The sequence below is a fragment of the Macaca nemestrina genome, chromosome 12, assembly GCF_043159975.1.
Source record: "Macaca nemestrina isolate mMacNem1 chromosome 12, mMacNem.hap1, whole genome shotgun sequence".
NCBI lineage: Eukaryota > Metazoa > Chordata > Mammalia > Primates > Cercopithecidae > Macaca > Macaca nemestrina.
Window position 1 is genome coordinate 42,991,796 of NC_092136.1, and position 21,068 is coordinate 43,012,863.

Consider the following 21,068-nt stretch of genomic DNA (forward strand, 5'->3'; position numbering starts at 1 on the left):
TAATATATCTGATGATGTATTCAAAGTCCCTGCATTATCCAAACACATATGCCTATATCCTAAAGATCTATAAGCTTTAAGAACAATTTTAATTTATTTGATGTTTAACAACTATAATCCTTTCTTTGAAATACACTCCCATGTAATTTATACAGCATTAGACAAATATTAATTGAAAATAAAGGCAAGCCATCATTTTCAATTAAAAATACATATGAAATAGACAATTTGAGAACATTTATTTTAGTGTATAATCAAAGCCAAGCCAGTAATATTCTTCAAAAGTCCATCAATAATTATAAAAGTAGTAGAATATGCCTAATGTATTTGAATAATGGGTGGTTGCCATAATCCAGGAATGTTAATGTAATAACATGCTGTTTGCTCACAATGACAATTAAAAATTTCCCCAAGCTTTATTTACATATGCAATTCATGTTCTAATATACCCTAAGGGCATAGTTAAATAACAGATTAGCAATATTTGGTTCATGAGCAAAAATAGCAAAAGACCTAAAATAAAAATAAAATGTGTATATTTAATGTCAATAGGCAACAATGGCTGAAGAAACTTTTTATAAAGAAAGACGATAAGATCTTCATGACTGTTTTGCTGTCTTTTTTGAATGTTGGTCACAAAACTGCTCCGTGGTGCCAGCCATTATTCAAAAACATACTAGGACTGCAAAGAGTATTTTCTATAAGATCAGTAGATATATCCAAGGATATGTAAATAGTCAGTAAATATTACATGATAATCTTCTCGTTAATTAATGTGTGCTACCCCCTAGATAAATCTCAGCTACTATAAACTATTTATTCATTTTAACTAGTTAACATCACAAGACAGCTTGTATTTTATATTCTAATATATAAATTTCAATTAGCTTAAAAGTTTGCAGTTGATGCTTTAATCCTATGCCTAGGAATTTAAAATGATATTTATTATTATTACTGATTAAGTAAGTATATTTCTGGGAAATGACAGTATAATACATATATACATTACATGAATATGAACATTGGTTAATGAACTAATAAAATCACTTTCTTCTCCATCGAATCATTTTGATCCATCAAAATATCAGAATATAAATGGAGTATTCTTTAAGGAACCATATTTTTAATAGACAGTTTATATGTACGATCAGAAATATCTGAATTTAGAACATCATTAATACTCCTTTTGAAAAACATAAAAGGAAAAAAATTACATTTTAGACAAGCATACTAGAAATCAGGAGAAAAATCTTTCCACAAGTAAACTCTAATGGCACAACAGCAACATCTAATTAAAAGCTTTAATTTAACATGTAAATTTCTACCTCAGTTAGGAATTCAGAGGAGATATATCAATTCTGAAGTTACTTTCAAGACATTTTCTTTTTATGTTTTTTACTTTGTATCTCTTTCAAGTAGATAAAAAGCAAGACTTGAAAAAGAGTGGCATAATAAAAATCTGCAAATATTTCTGAAGTGACAAAACAGCCAATAATAAATTATTTTAAAATATACTTTAATTGCTCTATTTCCAAAGTATGTGAGTACTAAATGTACCTAAGTGTAAGAAAAATATCTTCTAACATAACCATAAATTTATTCTTTCCCTCCTTATTATCACCATTCTAGTACACAATGCATTTTTCTACCTCCAAATGTTTTACCACTTTTCACTAATCTCAGGTTATTAGTCCACTTATCAAATTGCGATGAGAATATTGACTTGAAGTCTATTATCTGTCTACTTTGTATGAACTGAAGTCAATTCAAAGGTTAAACTTTACTGTATCTTGAGATTCTTTTAGGATTCCTTTTCTGAGAAAATTTCACAAGTCATCAATTGCATTTGTGTTATAACTACTAACATTAAAAAAGTCTTAATTTGAAGGAAAAAAGTCATTCATTTATGTAAATCTCCTCCCTGTTTATGTATATTGATGACTCTCTCAACTACCCCAAACTGGGTCTCAAGAGATGGATTTCCTAAAACTCAGACTTTGGGATCTGGAAAGGACATTAGAGATCATCTACTTCAACCCCTTCATTTTATGGTTGAAGACACTGAGCCCAGAAAAGATGGCTGAGTGACTTTGGGCAAGTTTCCTACCAAGTAGCAGAGCCAGAACCAGAGGCCAGGTCTCCTGACGCCCAGTTAGGAGCCAGGTCTCCTGACTTTTAATCCAAGGATATTTCCATTACAAACACTGACTCTCTATTCTTTGAGGCTGTCTTGGGCTGCTCACACTGATCAAGCTGCCTTGTAAATTACCACACTCACTAAATAAAATGCCTTTGATGACAAGTCATAGGACATTACAGCATACCTTTATAAGCAGGCTATACTCTAATTAATCACACTCTTCCTCTGTTTAGAACATCTCAATGGTTTCTCATAGATCATACTGTAAATTATAAGCTCCTTAATATGATCTTCAAAGTAATATATGATCCAGCCCGAACATGTGTCATGAAACTCTCTTTCTATTTCTTTTCTGTTGAAACTAGACTTGCTTCATTTCTTGCAATGTACCAAGCTCCTTCCTACCTCAATACATGCCCTTCCCTCCTTGCAAAGGCTCTTAACCCATGTTTGGGCTGGCTAGCTATTAATCTTAGTTCTCAGTTTAAATATACATTCCCATAAAGAAGATTTCCCAATCCCTCTGATCCTTTGCCCTACTCCTACCTCAATTTACATTTTAATTGCAACTTGTATCTTTTAGTGTTTATACCAAGTAATAGATTATACATTCAATTACTTATTTACTGTGTTTTTTTTGCTAATCTACTCTAAGCTTTGCAAGAATAGGTACTACATCTATTCTTAATCACTATCTTCCAGAACCTAGATGACTGTCTGGAACACAATAATCATAATAGTTATTATTTACTGCTCGATTATGTGCCATACCTTCTTCTAAAGGCAATTATCTCATTCAAACCCCCAACAATCCCATAAGGTCGGTTTTATTATGGTATTTATTTTATAGATTATATAACCAAGACACAGTGCAATAAGACACGTGCCCAGTATCACATAGTAAGTGATAAAACCAAGGTTTGAATTGAAGCATTCTTATTCCAGAGTCGATGTTTTTACCAATGCTTATGCTGCTGCACACTCAAATGTTTGTTGGAAAAAAATGAAAAAAATGATGCACAAAATCAAATTTTCACTGAACTATATAAGTAGTATAATAACAAAAACAGTATAGTGTTTACTAGGACCAGATACTGTTCAAAGTACTATACGTATTTTAATCATTCACTCCCACAGCAGCCCTACAAAGTAGTTACTACTGTTATTACCACTGTACAGATGAGGAAAATGAGGCACAAGAGAGGCAAGTAACTTGCCCAAGATCACACTGCTACCAAGTGGCAGAGCTGGGGTTCAAACACAGGCAGTCTATTTCCAGAGCCTGTGCTCTTAACTTTTATTCTATGCTACCATACTTGTGATTGCCTACATCGGAAAACAGATAGCTCAAATTTAATAATTAATTCCTAATATAGCAATCATTAGTGAACACAAAAAAGACAGAAGAGAGAGAAAAATCCATCTGCTTAGGCTTAAATAACCCCCACTCCTTGATGGAGATAAAAGGTCCTCTGCATGAATGAATTGCTGAAAGGTGTAGCTCCTTCCTTCTGGAGGAGAGACTTCCATAGCAGCGTAAAGGGTCTTTCTGGGGAGTGTCTTCTTTTTCTGACCTCATTATTTGCTGGTGAAGGGTACAATTTGCATACCCATATTCAGTAGCCTTGGTAAGACTACAGAGTTGCCAAAATTGTGTGCACACCATGAAGAAAAACGAAACATAGGATAAAGAAATCCTAGGATAAAGACTAAAAAATAAATAAATACAAAAGCCATGCAAAAATCCAGAGCCATGGAGAGAAAGCAAAACTCTGATAAAATGTGCTAAACCCCTGCCAAAAATTGCTAAAATTTCAGATGGACGGGGTGCACCTTCCTAAGCTCTTTAGTTTCATTAGCTAGAAAATAAGGATAACAGCCCTTACCTTGACAGATTCTTTAAATAATAAAATAGTGTTGATGAAATCTCCCCTGCAAATGATAAAGCTGCATGCAAGTTCTATGTTTACGCGATGCTCAAATCTTGTATCTTATAAAGTCTACAGGGATCTTTTTTCTCACATTTAAATTAAATTTATTCTCTGTAAAAAACTTAGTGGAAATAGTGTTGCTATATATGATGATCCTTTAAATATGTGATTCTATTTTTCACATAGTTGAAATTTTATCCTGTGAATATGAAAGCACAACAGCAACAAAAGGAGAGGCATCTTTACCAGGAGGTAGCATGAGGTCAGCAAAAGTACTGTTAGACTAGACCTTAAAAACAAAAGCAAATGGAAATGAAAAATTTTAGTTCAGGGTTAGATGATTCCAGTCAGCTCATTTGGAAAAAGGATACATGATTTTGTTCCTGAGTTTGAGTATTCAGCAGTTTTAGAAGGTGTGCTGTAAAAGTAGGGCAAAGAAATCCAGATTTAGAAGCCAGATTTTACAGACACTGTGGCCTGTGTACAATGTCAAAAGAATAGGTCAAATTGGTCAGCTGCATGAAAGAAAAGCCAAAAATAAATCAGACCAGCATATAGATAAAATAAGCAATCTGACCGCATATTTCCACATTTGAGTGCATCATATTGGAATTACTAAGCACAGTTAATGTGACAGACATTGGGAAATTCATTAAAATTTTCCACCTGCCTCAGGTTTCCCCAGTGCAAATGCCAAATAGTAAAAGTCTTTCTTTCCAAGGTGCTATCACATGCTTAGGTGAAGGACACTACAGGAGGAAAAATAAAACAAAAACTGTTATCTTTGATCACAAAATGAGATCTTATAACCTTACCTAATAGATTGGTTAACCACAAGGCCAGATCTTCTTTCATTGGTAGCAAATTAGCTTCATGTCTGCTGGCTAGCCATTGGCTATACTGATGCATATCAGAGAGGCCAGGTCCACTGCGTACCTTTGGGCTCAGAGCAGTGCACATTATTTATCCACTTGTAATACCTGTTTTGGAAACAAAAGAGCAATTGCTTTTTATACAGACGTCTCTCACTAAAATGTTGTCATCATGACATTATAATGAACTGGATCTATGGGTTTTTTGATGACAGATCAGTTTGTTAATTATTAAACCCCATGAAACACTATTTGCTTTATCTGTACTGGCCCTCTCACTTTTGGCCAACCACTTAGCAGGAAAACAGCAGTAATCAAAGGTCAAATAGAAAATCAAACAAGAAGCTCCAAGTTTGTATGAAACAATATACTTGGAAAGAGCCAGCTTCTAAGCAAGAAATTCCACTTATTGAAACACAAAAAAATGTTAAAATGTTAGTGTCCAGTTTGTTAGCTCCTATTGTTTGGCTACTATTTAAAACCATAGATTTTCACCAAATTTTATGAACTGAACACTAGCAATGACAGCATTTGTACAACTCACTGTAAACACATGATCATTACCTTTAATATTGTAGCCTAAAATGTTAAGCAAATCACTTCCTTTTTGCAGACGGCCAAGCAATCATGGACTCACAATTTAGAGAACTGGGTAAAAAGCGGGGGAAGAGATATACCCAAAGACTCTCTACTACACTTCTCTCTTGCAGTCAAAGGAACCAAAAAAAAAAAAAAAGAAAAAGAAAGAGAGAGAGAGAGGATAAGTGACTTCACCAAGATCATATAGCTAGGTCATGACAGAACTAGTCTTGAACCTGAGTCTTCGTATTCCCAAGACCACTGCCCTTTCTGTAATGACACATTTTTACAAAACGGAATAGTTAAGAACCCACATTGATGATAACCCAAGAACTGCACCATAGTTCTAACAAATGCTGCCAGAGGTGTTTGTTTGTCCTCTGCTATCGCTACAATAATCTCTTTCTCTTTCTTGCTTTTTATCTTTCCACTGTATTTGTTTTACATGCAGGGTTTTGTTTGAAATTATCTTTGGAGTAGAAGTACTTAAATATCTTACACCTATAAAAACAAGGATGCTTTCATTAACCTGACCATATTGTAAAGTAGTGCAATCCCCCACTTGGGTTGTAGAAAAGGTATTTGAAAAATAGTTGGCCTTGAATATAGCATTTTGGTTTATTTGTTTGTTTGTTTTGTATTTTTTAGTGGAGATGGGGCTTCATCATGTTGGCCAGGCTGTTCTTGAACTCCTGACCTCAAGTGATACACCTACCTCGGCCTCCCAAAATGCTGGGATTACAGGCGTGAGCCACCATGCCTAGACAGACTATAGCACTTTTGTATGCATTATTTATAGGATGTAAGACTACAGAAGAACTAATGAAGCAGTTAATATAATAGTCATAATGTTTAACAACATGTAGGATTCTACTCTGTATATAAATATGCTTATGAAATAACCAGATGCATTATGACTATATGACAGTGAAAATGAAAGTATTTACAATAGGCCAGAAGTAATGTTTATATGGTATCATGGGGTTTTCAGCGATATTCCAGTATTTATGGCATTTTAAAGTTACCAATAAGTTATATATTCTCCTTTTGGTTTTATCATTTGAAACTCTACATAGTATTCCTTTCCAGGTAACCTCAAACTCTAATTCACTTAACATAAGTTAATTTCTTTTAAATATTGCCTTTGAAGAAAAAATAAGACACTGGTGTTTAGAAAAATGCAAAGTGGGAGCATCTCCCAAATATTTTGCTGTAGCGATAGAAAAGACTGTTGGGAGTATGAGTAAGTACCTAAAAGGTATCATAAGTACACTATTTAAAAGCATAATTTCATTTATAATTAAATTACTCTTGAGTAATTTTTTGAAAAAAATACCATAAATTTTCTCTGAAAACATTACATATATGTTTATATATATATATATATAAATTCAACCATTATAAATGTGAACTGCTTTTAATATACTTTGCCATATGTTGTTAGATTGTCATTACGGGAATCAGAACATCACCACTTTTTATTATTTCATAGTTAATAATGACATTATCCATATAAAGTCCTAAAGTTTTCTCCAAATTCTGTGATTAAACACCAAAAACCTAAAGCATTTTCTGCCCCAGTTAAAAAAAATATATGTCTAGTCCCAGAAAAAACAAAACATCTCCCTGTAGCTGGTTAAGATTCCTATATGCCAGCTAGCCTCAGAAACATTTAAGTAATACATGTGAGCACAAGATTCATATATTGAAATAACTAATTGAAATCTTAAAAGGGTTACCTCTAAAATGCCTTTCTTCTCAAGACACAATCTCTCCCACTACTTTCCTGAAAGTGAGATGTGGCCGTTCAGTAACTTTACCTACACCCTATTATGTGCTCTGCAACTTCCATTTAAGCATCAGAGTCCTATTTTGCTCTACAAAAGCAAGAAGACACCTCAGATTCTTAAGCTCATTGTCCGGCAAAGAATTTATCAAGGGATAGTTTACAGTAAGCCTAATGGCATGTAACAATTTCAATGAGCCAGAAGGACACAATCCTTTCCCTCAAAACCTCTAAACAGTAAAGTTTTTATTTTCCTTGACAGTGGCACATTTATTTCTCATGTACTCTGTCCTGTGTTTTGCCAGAAAACTAACTCGAACTACCTTCTAATAATTAGAGATGAACATTAAGTAAAAACAATAAGAAAAATTAGGCAATTTTTATTTTGCTACTTTGTATACAGTCAAAAGTTTAGTGGTGAAAAAAAAAAGCAAAAATACAGTTACATTTTCCCACAAGATAGAGGTGAGAGAAAGAAGGCTTAGTGAGTAATTAACATGCAGTAGAAGTTACACAATTAGACTTATGTCAAATATGTAGAAACCTAAAGTCACTGTCATAGATAAGGACTCTTCTGTTTAAGTCCCTTCTTAAAAGAATTCAGATTCTCAATCCAATTTCTCCTGATCCTTTAAAAGAATTCAGATTCTCAATCCAATTTCTCCTGATCCTTTTTTCACATTTCAAATCACTGCCAAACTTAACATGACTCAACGGTTTGGCTGAAAGTCAATACATGGAGGTCTTGGATTTAGATTTGGCTAATCCATGAATACGAAACATGAAAATGGATTCAGCTAGCATGATCAAAATTTGGAGTATGGAGAATTTACCCCTTGGTGAAGTAGTTTCCAACTACAATGATTATATTGTGGTGAAGAAAGGTCAAATTAATTTCTATTATTCCCATAAAAAGATCACTATGGAATTTTACCCGTCTTATAACTTTTTAAAGAAATGTTTAGTCAATATGGATCAGATGAATTACATCCTAAAGAACAAGCTACACAAAAAGATCATTTCAGTTCTTTTAATTCATTCAAAAGTGTTCAAAACCACAAGAGATGCCAAGGGGTAACTTTTAAAGGTGGGAAATAAAGTGACTGATGATTCATCAGACTTGAAGAAAACAGTGAGGTTAGGAAGAAAGAAAAACCTTTTTGTATAATGTGCCTAAACATTGAATGATGTTTCCAATAAAGTATATATAGTCCAAGTATTTTAAAAGCTTGATAAGTAACTTTGGTAATTGTTAAACAAAGTCAATACTTTAAAAAGAAGAGTAAGACTCAAATACTTCTATGGCTCCTCCAAGCTTTCTCGGTCTTCCTAAAATGGATAACCAACCCTTAGGTCTAGGAATTCAGAAAAATAAAACTTAAAGAGAAAAACATGCAGAAACTTAATACTAAATCCTTCAAAGACTGTGTGTGTATATATTTTTTCTTTCTTTCCATAGTAGAAGTGATTCTGGAATAACAATTATGAATATGATGAGACTTGAAATAGCCCAGGAGAAAAAGAAAAAAATAATGACTTTGTAAGTAAAATATCACATGTTTAAAGACTTTGTCTAGTTTGTTGTCCCAGAATCCCAGCTGAGGACATCAGTTTTGACTCTGAAGAAAAAGTATTCTTCCATGCCACCTAGAGGTGTGCTTTGACTATGACCAAGATGATTTCTGGCTTATCTCTAGACTGTGCCGACATGTTAGAGAAAATGCATTGCGATATGACATAGAAAAGCAACTGAAAAGACAAAAAAATGAAATGATATACACTTCTGTCTGCTATGAGGTTTCACTTAGAAGCCTGAATAATGGATAGAATATTGGAACTGGAATGAGAAGTCCAGGATCAAATAATAGCTGCACTACCTAACCATTTAGTAGCTATTCTATTCTAGTCATATGAATTTTCCTCTTTGTACCTGTGTTTTCTACTCTATACAAGGGAGGCCAAAACCTTAAAGATAATTGTGAGGATTAAATATTTATGCCAATGCTTGGCATATATTTAATATTCAATATATTTTTATTAGCAAAATAGAAATGATCACCATCAGAAATGTGCCAAAATAAAACTTCTATTGACATATCCCAAAAAGAAAAGCAATTCTGTGACAAAATAGGAATATTTTATAGAACTCTAAATCATTAAGAAAAGACAAAGAACAAGGGGGAGAACAAACAAATGTATTAATGATACAACAGATAATGGATTATTCCAAGTTTTCTTCATATTGAGAAGAACGCTACCCCTAAGATGATGATTAATCAGTTAATAGGGAAATGCTATATACCTCTCAAAGTAAGTGTGAGAGGACATCACTACCGCCATCCCATCTACACACACAGATTCCACTGTGAACATTGAAAACAATGAATCCTAATCAACCCACAGTCAAAGGTCTCCTCCCTAAAGGTAACCTTTGTTGCTCTCATCTGCAGCACTTGTCCTTACATCTGTTCAGTTTCATGTGTTACAGGTGTCAAACACTGAGGAAATAGTTTATCAGTCAGTCACATTACCTTTTAAAATTAAAAATAAACAGTGCTCCAAACTGAATACCCTTCCAAAATCTGGAAAGAGAAAATGCCATTTTTCTAGCTGAACTCAAAGAACAAATTACCCAGGAAAGTTGTAGATGTCTCTTTCATCATTGTGGGTTCTTTACTCTTGTGATTCATTTTGACTAATTAATAGTATCTCACAAAATATACAATTTCAACCAATGTTATGGATGCAAAATCTTACTATAAAGGTCTAATCAGAAAATAAAGTCCATAATTTCAACAGAAAGGCAATTTCAGACCTTGTAATGGTACCTCCACCTCGGGTTCAGTAGAGCAATTTATCCACAAATTGAAAAGCACCAAACATAAAGCAAAATGACACTTAATGGTAGTTTATCTAATTCCATAATAAATCTCTTTAATTCAAAGGAACCTTAGAATAACAATATATTCAGACTCCCCGTTATTAATAAGGGGTTGGTAGCCTAAGAGGATATTTTGTCCACAGTAACAAGACTGTTTAGTCATAATTATTAAAAGTATCCTACTCATCTCTTGTGATTCTTAATTTTGTATAGTGCTGACTCCCTTTTAGAGAATTCTTTTTTATCCCACAGTCCCATCTTGATTTGTCTTGGGTGAAATGATAGTATAGTTACAAATAACAATTTCTTCTCAAATCATGATTTTAAAAAAACTGAGTGAGAATTGATTTTCTATATTTTCATGTTGTTAGGGATATTTTAAAGTTTTAAAAAAATCATATTAAACCATCCTTCCAAACAATTTAGCATAGTTTTTTTTAACCCCTACCAGATTAGCTTGGAACATAATTAAAATAGAAAACCATCTGACAGTTATTAACAATATTAACAACTAGAATATTTAAGGATTTACATCAAAATTTTATCTGAGTTGATTAGGTAAACCTCAATTCATGAGAAAATTCTTTTCTGTTGTTTAAATATAAATATTTCTGTTTTAATTAGCTATAATGTAGTTAAGAACCAGCAGGGTTCTACATTCTGTGGAAATATATATACGTATATGACATGGTCTCACATAAGGGAGTAAAATCAACAAAGTTTTAATTGTATTGACCCTGAAAACATTTAATACAGAAAATTACATAAGCCTCTTACTTAATTTTGACAACATATTATTTTCTACTTTTACTCCAGTTCATTTTACTAGTCAAAAAACATTGAGTGGAAACCTTCCTAGTTGCTCAGGTTTAAAGAACCAGTTGGATCCTGTTTGGACCTTAATATCAAAACCACAAAGATACCAAACTAACCTCACAACATACCCTGAAGTTTTAAACAGGAGTCTCTCTGTAAACAGTGATAGCCTCATCATGCCATTTCAACCAAGGTAACTTAGCTTTCCAAAGTTTCCCTGAGTCTTCAGTGCAGACTTCCAGTCTTGAAGTAAGATTTTTAAGTAACACACAACATACTTAGGGTTAATATAAGACCAGATATTTCACCATACTTGAAAGTTTGAGGTTTAACTGAAGTTTCTAACCAAGATGCTAAAAAAATTCCAGGGCAATCACATGACCTTTTGCACCAGGTGAAATAATTTTTTGTCATGTGAACTTATTTCCCAGTAAACCACAGTCCATAACTCCACAGTATAGTGTTTAACAGTAAAGTAATCAAATAAACCCAAACTTCAGTAGCATTCAGGCTGAAATCCAAGCTACCTTTTCCATGTAAGGGACCATGCAGGCAGCCCCGTGCAAAGTCTCCAGTGTGCATTGCAAAGGCACACTGTCCCATGCCTCATCCATCTGTCCCTTACCTTCTCTTAGGCAGTCAAAACCCAGACACCCATGTTGGAGAGGACCACCAGAGCCACCACCTTCACCGCAGTTAGAGGAAAGCATTCCTTGAGAAGGAGTTCATTGATCAATATCAAAGTCAAGCTGGGCGAATCAGACCCCACCTGCAGTTAATCAGTGTCCACACTGCTAAGAGTTTGGGGTAAAGAAGCAATGAGCACAGGGCTTGTTACCTGCCTTGCCTCTGTGAATCTCAGGGGATAAGTGGGGAGGAAAGGTGTTCTTCCTCTGCCGGGCTGGCACATCCAACCTATCCAAGCCTTTATTTTAATACTAGAATGTCTAATGGATGTTCCTGTGCACAAGCAGATCTTATTTCCTTGGCATAAGAACTCCCATACACAATTGATCTAACTTTGTTGGAGAGGGTTGGAGGAGATAATTTTATAAGAATAACGTTTTGCAAACACTTCACTGTAAGAAGATCGCAGAGGTGAGAGGATGAAGATGAAGATGGAGAGGGTAAAGACTGTGGTTTCAAAAAGGTTAACTGGGAAAATAATAACCCTCCCCCAACCTCAACTGTTTTTGGAATGTAGAAATAGAATATGTTAACTCTCACTTTTGCTCCCTCTTCATTCAAGACAATGGAAACTTCTTCGGATGTCTGAGCTAAGTTAATGGTAATTTACCATACTGAGTTGACAGAATTTAATTTTGCCAGTGTAAATAATGTCTCCAAACCAAAATTGCCTCCTTTGTTCCCCAAACAATTTCAGATTCCAGTCTCAACTTTGGACCGAACAAAAAGAACAATACCATGCAAAATCTTCCCAAAGTGTGTTGATATATATCGGCTAGCGTTTTATTCACATAAAACCTAATTTCATCAAACTTATCAGACACAAACAGTGAGTATCGCCGCAGATCACACATGTGGTGCTCTTTCCTCCCACCCTGGCCTCAACGACTGAAGTAAAACATTCAGGATCAGCCCTTTAAGACCATTCTGGCTCCATCCCACCCACTGCCCGCCGCCCCCATAACAGGCAATGCTGAGCATGCATTACAGATATTCTTGTGCACGAATGCATACGTGTACATTTATAATCGATGTGTTCATTAAAAATCCTCACTCTGTCCCTGGTTTGCAGAGCCACCTCAGCGGGCTTACGCGCTGCGGTCATCTGGGGTGTTCCACAATAGGGATAAGGAACACATGGTTGTTTCCAGGGAATCAGAAAGTCACCCCCTGCAGCGAATACCCACTCTTAGAGAAAAAGCCTGTACAACTGTCTGCCGCTCTTCACTCTTCCCCGCCTCGTTATTGAGATTATTTTTTAATGACCTCTCCCCTCCCCCGCCGCCCCGGGTGCAGCAGACAGGCAGGGGCTCCCGTGAGCCCCGGCTGCAGAGCGCGCGCGCTGCGGCGGCTTTGGCGCAGAACTGGGCCAGCCAGTCATGCTCACCCCCGCTTCCCGAGCTGGGCTGCTGGCGGCTCTCAGAGGCTCTTGGGCTCCGGGCTGGGCTCCTGCAGCTTCTCGGGGCCGGCCCCCTCCAGGCGCAGGTCCTGCAGCAGCCGATCCCCGCACCCCACCAGCTTGGCGGCAGCGGCAGCAGCTACAGCCGCACTACCCTTCTTCATACTTCTCTGATGGCTCCTTTTAGTGCTGTTTGGGAAAACGATTTTTTCTCCCTGCCAGAAACAGATTTCCTACATTTCATCAGTCCTCATAGACTGAGCGGAAGTAAAATGCTTACTTTTTCTGGTGGACAGCAAATGCAATTGACACTGATTTACCCTTCAAACGGGGAGAGATTGTATTACAAGCCCTTGGCAGCAATTCCGAGGTTGGGGCCAAGCTCCAGCCCCCTCCTTGTCCCCCAAACACTAACCTAAGAGAGAAAAGGTGGGGGGTGGGGAGGGGATCATATTTAACTCTAGAGGTTTAACAGAGTCAATAGCTTTAGCACAATATTAAAATTGGGTGTTGGAAAAGTTTTTGCTTTCCTGGCCAGTGATTTTGCAGACGGAGGCACGAGCTTTCCAGTAACTTCGGCCACTCTTCATTCCAAATTGAACATTTTGATGTCTTACAATTCTCTTTAAATATCACATTTTTAGAAGAGCCTGCACTTAACAGCTGTTTTTGCTTTACCAAAGGAAATACAATTCCACCCTTCCTTCTCTCAGCCTCAGCTCAGAATTATGTTGAATGTCAGAGACAATTGTCTCCAACTGTTGTTTATTAGTACGTGTATTCTGAGATGAAATGTCTTCCACGAAGTGGACAGATGTTCAAGTGTCTGATTCACCTCTAATGCACGGGGACTGCTTGTTGAGTGTACTGATTGCCACAGGTTACCACTTCCCACGGAGCATAGATAAAACGTATTACACTTTTTATTTTGTTTCTTTCTCATGTTCATCAGTTTCATGTATATTGCCATCCAATGTTTACAATGGCAGTGGCACAGGTGTTCTGATCCTTGCTTGGATACCATTTTTATAATGATGAGTTACCTAGCCTCACTCCCAAATAGAAACTACCTGTACCTCCACAATAGCTAAATGATGTAGATGATTTTAGATATAATTTAAAAAATTATTCACATTTCACATTTATTATTGCTATTATCTGGCAGAAACTGCATCAGTTATTTGCTTCTAGTGGCAATACATGTAATAAAGAAGAGAAAACGGACTGAAAAGTTTGGAGTCATCGAACTCCAAACTTTTTATTTTAGTTTAATTTGGTTTTGCAGCTATCAGCTCCACATTTCCTCCTTAGCTTTCTAAAAGAAGGAAGAAATAGTCATTCTTAATTTTAAGGAGAAACAGCATTTTTAAGAGCTCTACATAACAGCTTGGATAAACATAAATAACAACAAAACATAAGAACTCGTTACTGATGAGTTTTAGTGAACGAATCTGAATGATAAAATTTCCTAAAATTTGATCAGATCTGAGTATTCCTAGAGCCCCAACAAAGAATTTTGAGTGTCTGAACACATACAATTTAGTAAAAAATCAAATGTTCTTGATAAGTTTTCCTGATCAAAACATCATCAGCCAATAAATGTTAATTTAAGAATTATCCATATATGTAATGAGTTCAAAAAATTTAGCACCTTGAACTTTCAAAATCTTGCATCCTATTTCTCCCCAGATATGAGTATTCTTGTCACATTGTTCATTATTGGTGTTATAAAAAGCAAAGAGTAAGGCAATGTTTTTGTTGATTCAGGAACAATGCTAAATACAGTTTGGCGGGAAAGAAAAGGAGGCTTACATCTCCATGTCATTTCTTCCAGGCATTTTTTTTTTTTTGGCCTTAAATTTTGCATTATAGCAGATCCTCTGTCTCAGAAAGATCCAAAAGAAAAATACCAGGAGAAATAAAGAATGTGTTTTTTCTTTCATTAACATCTAAGAGTTGCGCTGAATAATTTTTTGTGTGTGTGACAAAAGAGAAGTAATACAAAAGATTTCTGAAGAGACACGAATATAGTGTTTTTATTTTAATTTTTTTAGCACATGTAAAAATTCCCATTTGATTTTTATCTTGTGTTTTTCAAAATCGATATTTCTATTTATATATTCTGATCACTCACTGATACATTTATCAAAGATTATCTTTTGTCTGAGTATTTTATTAGCTTAGTGTGGACTCAACCCAAGCTGTTCACCTTAGGAAAATGTAGTCCAACTGAAGCAACTACAGCTTATCTCATGTGAAGGCAAAGGAAGCAAATACCTCACTTAATAAGATGAAAAAATATTTAAATATATCCTTGAAACTTAACACCATTAAAAAGAAAAGTCAAGCCAGATTTAAACAGTTTAGCTTTTATTGTCAAGTGATCACAGTTAGAAGACTTTAACACGGGAATTTTCTGGGTTACTATGTGTGTCCCACATTCTAAACTTTCAACATTGTCTCAAACATGAATTTTCTCATTTCTCTAAGAAATACTTAAATTTTGAGTTTAAAAATGATCAATAAAGACGTTATTTTTTTCCTCCTATGTAGATAACTCTCCTTTTCTCTCATAGTCTTTCTCCCAAATGAAAATAATATATGTAGCACTCACTCTTAAAAGTGAAGCAAACCTTCAATAAATAATTGAGGTTAGAGGACACTTTGAGAAAAAATTAAAAAACACGGAAATAGACACTGGGTTAAATTTGGTAAAATAAATTTCCAGAAGTGACCAACAAAGACTTATATTCCTAAACAGCTTCCAAGGAGCAATTAAAAATGACAAAAGACAGCCTGGGAAGCAAGTGAGAATAATGATACAGAAAGCAGTATGAAGACATACAATGGTATTAAAAAATACATGAAGAAATATATTTAATAATAACTTAAAACATTTATTTACATTTTGTTAAAACACTTCCTCAGTGAGGTCAAATATGTTTATTTTTCCCAACCTAGCATCTTACTCTATAATACAAGGCCTTCAATTAACATATTGTGAAATACAGTTTTTTAATGTCATAAAGCAAAGAGAATAAATTTTATAAATCCTAGCACAGTAATTACAAATACTGTTAGGAATAAAAACAGACTGTTTCTGAAATTTTAAACGATAAATGCTATTACTTTCCACCACCATTCATATATAAAATTACAAAGGATAAATCAAAGAAATTTCACATGTAAAGTTCAAGGTTTACTCACCATCTAATATACAATTTAAAAAATCTATTACTTTACTCTCAGTGGAGAACTTTAAACTTTTTAAGTACAACACAACAGTAGCATAAATATTAATTCCCTCCTGTGCAAGACTCATTTTTTTGGCAAATCATGTTATATATAAGCATATGTTTTCTAATTTTTACATAAGAAATAGATTAAAAATCATTTCATGAAATATGCCATTTGTCTTATCTAGTTTTATTTATTTTAAATTTTTGTTTTTTAATTTTTTGGTTTTTTTTTGAGATGGTATCTCACTCTCACCCAGGCTGGAGTGCAGGGGCGTGACCATGGCTCACTGTAGCCTTGACCTTTCAGGCTCTAGCTATCGTCCCATCTCAGTGTCAGGGTAGCTGGGACAACAAGTGAGCACCACTGATATGGTTTGGCTCTATGTCCCCATTCAAATTTCATCTAGAATTGTAATCCCCAAATGTTGAGAAAGGGACCTGGTGGGAGGTGACTGGATCATGGGGTCAGTTTCCCCCATGCTGTTCTCATGATAGTGAGGGAGTTCTCCCAGACCTGACGGTTTTAAAAGGGTGGCACTTCCCCTCTCTCTTTCTCTCTCTCCTGCCGCCATGTAAGACATGCCATGCTGCGCCTTTGCCTTCCCACATGATTGTAAGTTTCCTGAGGCCTCCCCAGCCATGCAGAACTTAAAGTCAATTAAACCTCTTTTCTTTATAAATGACCCAGTCTCAGGTAGTACTTTACAGCTGAGTGAAAACAGACTAATACAGCCACCAACTCTGGCTAATTTTTTATCATTTTTTTTTTTTTTTTGCAGAGACAGGGTCCCATTGTTGCCCAGGATAGTCTCAAACTCCTGGCCTCATATGATGCTCCTACCTCAATCCTCCAAAGTGTCTGGGATTACAGGCATGGGCCACCACACCCTGCCTCATCTAGTTTTAAATATCCTATGCAGTACATGCTGTAGTGTGACGTCTGTTGTCTAAGTTGAAGGTGTTTTTTTTAAGTTTTCTTTATTTGTATGTCTTGTAGTTTGCTTCTAAATCTTTAAAAAGTCTATGTCATGTCACTTTAATCACAAGTACCTCAAGTATAATATAAATATTTAATGTAAAATATGTTTATTTCAACAACCTTTCTTGTCTTTTCCACCACTATATCTCTAGCATGTAGAATATCATTAGACATAGTAGACATTCAATAATTGTTGAAAGAAACGAATGATTATTTTAGAAGAAGCTTGTGTCTTAGAAAATATACAACTAATTGGTTATATCTTTACATATTGTCTCTAATTTAACTGTTTAGAACTCAGAATAGAAAAGTAATGTTAAAATAACATTACAAATGATAGTTTCACTCCCAAGCTAGCAGCATTTCATCTGGTAAAATGTAACTAGAGTTCACTAAAACAGATGCTTGCCTGTGTGCCAGGCTTATAAATGAGGTCAGTCTGTGTCACTTGTCACTTCATTAAAAACCAAGGTTCATTTGGACTCAAGGTTTAATCATAACCAATATAAAAAGAGTGCAATGAAAAGTAATAGAAAATATTACTACTGCAGTGGCTTTCAATTTTTTTTTATTGTGACCCACAATATGAAATACATTATGGAACAGACGCATAGAAACACACTTAGACACAAATAAACTAAACATGTTTCACAAAACATTACGTACTTTCCTATTATATTGCACTCTGATATTTTTCTACTTGACATTATTATAGTCTCTTCTATGCTATTCAATTTAAAAGAAATGCTATTAGAGAACTGCTAAATTTGTTTTATGACCTACAGTTTTTTAAAAAATCTGACTGTAAGGAAACTAAACTAAGGGGAAAATCAATAAAAAGTGAGGTAGGGTCTCAATTTAACGGATGGTTTCATTATAAAGTATGCAACAGATATGTTTATATATTGTCATTGGTAGACTTGATGCGATGTAATGTCACAACATCCCAAACATCTTAGATCCTCACACTTTCAAGCCTTTGCTCATGCTAACCAAAATGATCTTTCACCTTCACTGTCTCCCTCTGAAGAAATCTGATTCACTCTTCTAGGAGAAGCTTAATTGTCACCTTCTTTGTGGTTCTCTTGATCTCTCTGGTAGAGATATTTTTTTGTGACTCTATGTTCAGTGCTCTGAGCACTTTGCTATTTCTTTTGTTTCTCACTTATAATGTAGCATCACAGTTATTTGCTTATGCATCTATCTCACTTACCAAACTGTGAGTAAGTGAGTAAGGACTAGGCTATTCATCCTTATATTTCAAGTCTTCATCACAATACCAAGCCTAAGGTTGCCAAATAATTGAGTAAATAAATAAATAAGTAAATAAATAAATCACAAAACCACTGCATATCCAAGGGAGGAAAAAGTGGGGGCCATTGGGTGAGAGAAGGGATACAGCAAGAACTGTGCTCATCAAAGGAAAATTCAATGGAGATCCCTCTGTAAAGACAATACCAGTTATTAATTTTGCATCTTTATTCCTAGCACAATTTACTTACAAGTGAGATTTTAGTATCACATTTCTTGGGATTCTCTTGCAGTTAGATATTGTTCCAGTTGTTAACTGATTTTTAAGTACGCTGATAATTTCAAATTTAGGATTATTTTGTTGAAGAATGAGAAGTTTGCTGAAACTTCCATTATTGTAACTATAACATAGGTCACAAATACGGAATATTTTCCAACTGTTGATTTATACAAAGCACTTAGAGATATGACACTTAAAGTAATCTCGTTAAAGCATTTTTGTAGCTCCAAATAATGGATCAGGAAGCATCCTATAAAAGGGCAGTACTCCAAGCCCAAAGTGAGAGAACTGTCTGAGGATGGGGTCAGTGTCAGTGGGGCTTTTCCTAGCATAAAGGAATATTGCCATTCTGCTATGATCACAGTAGTCACTGAGTCTCTAGAGTCATTTGCAAAGAAGTTTCACCAGCCATCATCCCCACAGAAGTTCTCAAGGAATAGGCATAGTAAATTGTAATATAGTAGTCACTACAGTTAGCAGAGTAATCTGGAGTCCAGATTTGGTCATGGATGAAATCAGGCAGGGTCCACTTCTAGCTTCTTCGCCTGTTTGCTAAAAGTTATAAGCAAATGATTTTACCTTTTCAGTATCAGTTTCCACATCTGTAAAGTGAGATTAACAAATACCACTCTCTCATAGGCATGTCTTGAGAGTTATACAAGTTAATACATGTAAAATAGTTTACTGTTTGACATATAGCAAGTTTTAAATGAATGTTAGGTATGTTATTGATAAGTGAGCACCCAAATATTCTTATTGACTCATTAAACAATTCCCTAAGATAAAGATATTAGCAGCATTAAAAATACAAACGTTCAGAGAATCTTATACATTCTTTCTCTGAGTCTTCCCCTCCTTGCTTCCTACCATTCCATTTTACTCTCTTTAGACATCCAGTGGCTTCATGATTTGTTGGTTTACTCATTCATTTATTCTCCAACCTCCTCTGCATTAGGCACTTGTATCAAAATGAAGCCATATTCCCTGCATTCCAGGAGCTCATTCTAATAACAAAAAATGGTTTTAAAAAGCTTACCTAATGACACATATCTATTAAGCAGCATAGGTAAGATTTCAACTCATGCCTGAGTCTGACTGATTTGAAAATATGCTCATTTCCCAACACAAATGGGAAGCAACTTCAAGCAACTTATTTGAAGCAACAGAGCTTTCCTTTCCTTCCCTCCCTCCCTCCCTTCCTTCCTTTTTCCTTTCTCCTTCCTTCCTTCCTTCCTTCCTTCCTTACTCCCTCCCTCCCTCCCTCCCTCCCTCCATTTTTTCCTTTCTCTCTTCTTCTTTCTTTTCCTTCCTTTCTTCCTTCTATCCTTTCTTTTTGTTTCTTTATGAGGAGGTGTGGGGATTCTATATATCATTTTTAAAAACTTCTTAGATAAAAACTAGAAGGATTTTATATATAAAAGTTAAAATGTGATAATAAAATTATTTGAGAAAAAAATCATTTTTGAAAAGAAGTGTGTTTCTGTCAGGTATCCTAACTCCAAGCCAGATGAGCTGCCCCCTGTACTGAAGTTTCTGCATCACAGAGAATGAAGTCAGATGCCTCATAGAAGTACGAGAAGGAACTCATGAAAAGAATACTGAAGAAGGCTTTTGAGGAAAAACTTTTAACCAGGAAAAGTCACGAGAAGGTTTCAAATCCTACACAGAAATAATCTCTTTTCTTTTGGATTTGGTATCAGTCGAGGATAGATGGGGGTCAGGGAAGATGTCTTCTTAACTAGCTCCCAGGCCTAAGCAGGCTGAATAGCCAGGAGACTCAAAGTGCCTCTTAAAGGGGAGGGGTTGCATTCCTATTTTTAATAATAAGCTGACTAGGAACTGAGTCAAACAAATTTGACTTCAAAATAAGATGCTGAATAAGAACATACCAATCAAGATCCAGAGTTGGATTAGATTATCAGAGCTAATAGTAAAAGATCTTCCCTACCTAGACCATCTAGTCTCACACATTAATCGCCTCTGGAAACACCATCATGGACATACCCAAAATAAAACTTCAACAGGTTTCTAGGTATTCCTTAATCCAGTCACATTGACACACCTAAAATTAAGTTCACACATCTACTCCTTGTCAATTTAGCAACCATATGCATCTCCTTAAACTATACTTAATTTCCAAAAAGAGGCAATAACAAAATCATAGTTATATCCAATATGATGCTGCTAACATGATGCAACTATGCTGCATACAACCAAAACCACACTAA

The 21,068-nt window shown here is 35.2% G+C and overlaps 1 protein-coding gene across 8 annotated transcripts in view; it reads right to left on the reverse strand.

Moving 5' to 3' along the window:
• The window catches only part of LOC105487026 (growth arrest specific 2), a 176,329-nt gene that overhangs the window by 129,455 nt on the left and 25,806 nt on the right, over positions 1-21,068 (reverse strand). Inside the window, exons 1-2 of one of the 8 annotated variants that reach the window (XM_011750292.3) lie at positions 13,080-13,501; positions 4,887-5,051 (exon numbers count right to left, since the gene is read on the reverse strand). The exons of 1 other annotated variant lie outside the window; for it this stretch is intronic. In XM_011750292.3, the coding sequence (XP_011748594.1) occupies positions 4,887-5,031 (145 nt within the window). In that variant the 5' untranslated portion in view covers positions 5,032-5,051; positions 13,080-13,501. Of the gene's footprint in view, positions 1-4,886; positions 5,052-5,507; positions 5,631-11,630; positions 11,912-12,746; positions 12,839-13,079; positions 13,511-21,068 lie in introns of those variants that run through there. 6 more of the 8 variants (XM_011750295.3, XM_011750293.3, XM_011750296.3 and 3 more) reach the window with 6 other exon arrangements.